Below are 5,557 nucleotides of genomic sequence, written 5' to 3' on the forward strand. Positions count from 1 at the left end.
CTCACTAGCGCTGTCAAATGATTTATCGCGATTATTCGCATCCAAAATAAAAGTTTTTGTTTACATAATGTGTGTACTGTGTATATTTATTATGTGTATATACATACACACACATACAGTATATATTTTGAAAATATTTACATGTATATTTATATTCATATAATTTATATTATATATAAATAATGCATAATACATAAAAAAAATACAGTCAGGATTAAATTGTATTACAAATGAACTATATTTGTTTTATTAAGACATTTCTTTTTTATTACATTTATTTAACTATGCATTTATTTACTTTAAATGTCTGCATGTTTGGGCCTCCATAGAGTGAGTTTCTGCATGAAATGTACAGCTGTTGTTAAAAGCAGTAGAAACTTAATTAAATGCTTTAAAGATAATTGTGAGTTCATTTACTCTGTTAGGTGCTTCTGCTGTGTAATGCGCTTGAAATGTGTTTTCCCCAGTGAATAACTTCATATTATGGATGCAAGTAACAACTATTTCAACAATTAATTAATTTTTCAATTATTTATTTGATTAGTTAATTGGACTAAAAAAATTATTTTGTGAATTTTATTAAAGTGTCGGCTATTCTGCACATTAAGTACAAAAGAGTTAAAATGTAAACATTACATTTTGGGGGAAAAAAACAAACAAAAAAAAACAGCAAAGTCATGATGTGGAATAACATGCTTTTTCAATAAACAGAAGTAATATAGCTGTTATCAAATTGATCAGAAAAATTATTAAAATTACTAGTCACTGACCAACATGTTGTTTATATTCTTGATGTTTGTGACACAATTTGCTTTGCTTGTTTTTACTTCAGGCTAATGGATCTGCCACTATCATCAGACGCATATCTAGGAGCCGAACCAACATGCTCTTCTACAGTGTTCTCACCATTCCCAGACTGAGCAAAGCAGACAGAGGACTTTACAAATGTCATGTAACAAGTGGTCCATCCAAGCGAGAAACAAATACCACAGTTATCGTCTATGGTGAGTTTTAGAATCAGTCACCTTGTCGCTGAGTTAAAATTTGCTTTGAAACCAAACTGCTGTTCCACATCTAATGGATTCTAATTCACTATTTACAGCTTTTTATCTCTCGGTCGTCCGCACATGTTTTTTTGATTGTCTTACTCTCTTGTCTGTTTGTTCCCAGACCAGCCTTTCATTCGACTCAAGCACAGAGATGGCCCTGTGGTTCAGGCTTCTGCAGGACAGAAATCTTTCAGGCTTACTCCAAAACTAAGGGCTTTCCCTGCACCTGAAGTCATCTGGTAAAATTTCCTGTGACTATATAGTTGAGGTGCTAAATAGATGTAATTTGTTTGCAAATGTAAACAAATGTGAACAGAAACAACATATTTGGCAAACAGATCAAATCTCAATAACTGAATCTGTTGCTTAGGTTGAAGGATGGGATGGTTGCCGCCGAGCAGTGCTCCCGTTACCATGCAGACAGGTTTTCTCTGGTCATTCGGGATGTTGCTGAAGAGGATGCAGGAATCTATACCATCCTTACTGGCATCCAGCAGTATGGGCTTTATCAGAACCTCACACTCACGTTGGTGGTAAATGGTGAGACTTAGCATAAAGAGTTTTTTTCTTTTAATTAGTAGTGTTGGGTAATGATTATTTGCGATTAATCACATCCAAATTAAAAGTTTTTGTGTACATAATATATGTGTGTGTGTACTGTGTATATTTATTATGTGTATATACATACACACACATACAGTATATATTTTGAAAATATTTACATGTATATTTATATTCATATAATTTATATTATATATAAATAATGCATAATACATAAAAAAAATACAGTCAGGATTAAATTGTATTACAAATTAAATTATATTTGTTTTATAAAGACATTTATTTCTTTATTTTCCTTTTATTACATTTATTTAATTAACTATACATGTATTTATTTTTATTTCAGCATGTTTGGGCCTCATGGAGGGAGCTTCTGCATGAAATGTGCAGCTGTTGTTAAAAGCAGTAGAAACTTCATTAAATGCTACAAAGATAATTGTGAGTGCATTACTCGGTCAGGTGCTTCTGCTGTGTAATGCGCTTGAAATGTGTTTTCCCCAGTGAATAACTTCATATTATGGATGCAAGTAACAACTATTTCAACAATTAATTAATTTTTCAATTATTTATTTGATTAGTTAATTGGACTAAAAAAATTATTTTGTGAATTTTATTAAAGTGTCGGCTATTCTGCACATTAAGTACAAAAGAGCTAAAATGTAAACATTAAATTTTTTGGGGAAAAAAAACAAAAACAAAAACAGCAAGGTCATGATGTGGAATAACATGCTTTTTCAATAAACAAAAGTAATATAGCTGTTATCAAATTGATCAGAAAAATAATTAAAATGACTAGTTGCAGCTTAAAACAAACCATTCACTGACCAACAACAGAATCTTTAACAATTCATTACCTTGTACGAGTGTGGGAAGAGGTTCACTGGACCAGGTCAGGTTTCCACAGCTGGTGCAGCGAAGGCAGCAGAATCAAGGAAACTAGAGAAAAAGAAAATATGTCCCAGACACATTACTCATGTATCAAAGGAATAGATATAATACACAGTTAAAAAAAAAGAAAAGAAAAGTGTAGAACATAAATCTTGCAGTGGATTTGTGGAGAAGCAATATATTAAACAAGCGGTTTCCAACAAGGTGCCCGCATTGAGTCTGTGAGTTGCCATTGTAAAAATCACTCCATCCAACTTGCCATCAGACATCCACTGTGAATCAGGGCTCAAGACTGTATTAACTGTTACAGGAATAATGCAGTATAATTACAGAATTATTACCAGAAAGTTTGAAAAAGATTGAAAAGTTTAAAAAGTTTAAGAAGTATAAAAAAGTTTTAAGTTTGATGGTTTTCAGTCTGAAGTACTTTGAAGTTTAAAGTAGTTTTAAAAGCTTAAAGTTTGAATGTTTTGAAGGCAATACAGTCTGTCAGAGATAGATAGATAGATAGAAATAGTCAGATGATTGATAGATAGATAGATAGATAGAAATAGTCAGATGATCGATAGATAGATAGAAATAGTCAGATGATAGATAGATAGATAGAAATAGTCAGATGATAGATAGATAGATAGATAGATATGTAGAAACCCTGGTAATGTTTGTTATAGACCGCTGTAATTGTCTATTCTAACAAACAAGTTTATTATGATAAAAAAGTAGATATCAGTTAAATTACGCGATAAACAATGAGCAAACAAACTGGATTTGGATTAACATGCGGTCGCTTTAATATTCACATCCATCCATCTCCGATTTATTTCTCAACAGTTTATGTTCACGTGAGACATAAACGAATGTTTTCGATTATATTCGCCAAGCTATCATGTATTTTGAAATAATCTTGTCTGTGTTTGTGCAAGAGTAGTCTTTCTTATTGAGAGAAGCGAGGATGAATGCAGTCCGGAGCGCGAGCGTCCGAGCTGCGACGCCTTGCTCTGCAGTTAGACAAAAAATATCTCAGTTAGTGGAGTTGCACACCTGTTGGTGATTATCAGACTGCACTTAACTGTGTGAGATTGTTACTCTTGTTATCTGATGAAGGCCTTGGACGGCTGAAACGTCATGTTGTTTATTAATAAAGCTTGAACTTTGAAGAGTGAGTGTTGCACCTTTGTTCAGCTCATATATTTTTAGATTTTTGGTTGCACCTCCTCTTCTGTTGGTAGAGCACCTCTTTTTACATTTGCTTAAACAACTTAAAAAAGAATAATCTGCATGCACAATAGACTGTAGTAAAATGTATTTACCTCTCTTGTCAGAAAGGTTTTTGCAGATTTTAATAACATTTTAATTTATAACAGTAATCATAATAAGCATATTTACTGTACTATACAGTTGGTTGAACCGGCTCATTCGGCTCTTTCTGAGTAGGACGTGCTACTTCGGCTGTGCGTCTTGCGTCATCAACCCGGAACTAAAGTTCGATTCATTTTGATTTGTGACCCGGCTCGACCGGTTACTTCCTGAGAACCGGCTCAAAAGAACGATTCGTTCAAGAACTGCTCAGTGCGCACTGAAAACACTGACTGAAAACTGCAAAATCTTGCCCTAAGAAGAGCAGATACGATGTAAGTAAGGTATTAATTTATAATCGTTTTGCTTTTCATGTTACTAAAATACAAGTGTCTTGGTTGTCTAATGCGTAAGAAGCAATTAACTAGTTCATGAGCGGTTATTGACTGTGCATGCATACAAGAATGAACTTAACATGATTAATGTATTATTTAGTTTCATTATTACAATACCGTGAGCAATAATCGACAATAGTTATCTTTTTTATTCTTTTTGTAATATTGTAATGAATTCCGTTTTTTAATTTTATAATTTGTATATATTTTTTTTTGGTAAACGTTTTAGGTTTGGTTAAATTTAACTCTTTGACAGAAAGGACAACATTTTTAGTTAGGTAATTATAAAAAAATAAATTAAAAAAAAGCCCTTAAAGCTGGAAAATTTGCCCGTCATTATCATACCCTAATTTAGGCTGTTAAATGGCACATTCCTGATTTTGACCAGCAGGTGTCACCAGTGCTTCCTTTTATTTAGAGGTAATTTTAAGTTGACAATTACAAAATAAAAAATGTGTTTGTGTGTGTGTGTATATATATAATGAATTACTGTATTAACACACTTATACACAATTATAATGTATTTGTTGAAAAGATATTGAAATTAAATATTTATGTTTATAAAAAAAAAAGAGGGTAAGGGACAGGGGGAGGAAAAAGAGAGAGAACATGTTACTCTTAGTTAACGACTAGTAATTCAATGTTTAAATTGGAATTGATTAATGATCTTATTATTTATGTTTAACATACTTGGTAGCATTAGGATCAGAGCAGCATTAAACATTTGTGTTTATGGTAGGGAGGTGATAAACACATTAGACTTAATGGTTGTTTTCTGTTCAAACAGAACACAGATGGTGTTCATAGACATCAATTGCCAATTAGCCCACTGCACACAAACACACTTTCAACTGTTTTGTAACAATATATGTATACTTTATTACTATTAAATACTATTAAATAATCAGCAACAAAATAACAAATGATCAAATTACAAAAGAAAATCATGAGGAACAGAGGTAAGGTCTTAAGGTAGATGTGTGTGTGAAATTCACTTTATGAAACTGAAGAAATAACCATTTTAAGTTGAATAATAACAGGAGAAATTGTAGATAATGTTAGTATTAGATAAAAGAATCAAATCAATATTATCGATATATCAATAAATTATATATAAAGAACAATTTTAAATATATATATATATGCAAAACAATTAAATAACAAATGTATATAATGAAATGGAACAGCAAATAATTACAGGAGGAAAAAAACTATTTCACACAACTGAGAACTTACATTTCATCAACATAATTTATTTTTTGAATTTTTCTATGATTGTGGATAACTTCCAAATGAAGCGGACTGTGGCACAGGAGCTCTTCTGGACTCCCTTCAAGCAGCTCGGGAGGTGCTGTGAATTCACTGAAG

The 5,557-nt window shown here is 32.0% G+C and overlaps 1 protein-coding gene across 1 annotated transcript in view; it reads left to right on the top strand.

Annotated features, from left to right (window-relative positions):
- Positions 1-1,600, top strand: part of LOC107723042 (vascular endothelial growth factor receptor 1-like) — a 5,298-nt gene extending 3,698 nt beyond the window's left edge. The window contains exons 2-4 of the mRNA XM_016531541.1: positions 833-1,004; positions 1,171-1,288; positions 1,420-1,600. Of these exons, the coding sequence (XP_016387027.1) occupies positions 833-1,004; positions 1,171-1,288; positions 1,420-1,600 (471 nt within the window). The remainder of the gene's footprint in view (positions 1-832; positions 1,005-1,170; positions 1,289-1,419) is intronic.
- Positions 1,601-5,557: the final 3,957 nt, after the last annotated feature.

The sequence above is a fragment of the Sinocyclocheilus rhinocerous genome, unplaced genomic scaffold, assembly GCF_001515625.1.
Source record: "Sinocyclocheilus rhinocerous isolate Xijiao unplaced genomic scaffold, SAMN03320098_v1.1 scaffold5444, whole genome shotgun sequence".
NCBI lineage: Eukaryota > Metazoa > Chordata > Actinopteri > Cypriniformes > Cyprinidae > Sinocyclocheilus > Sinocyclocheilus rhinocerous.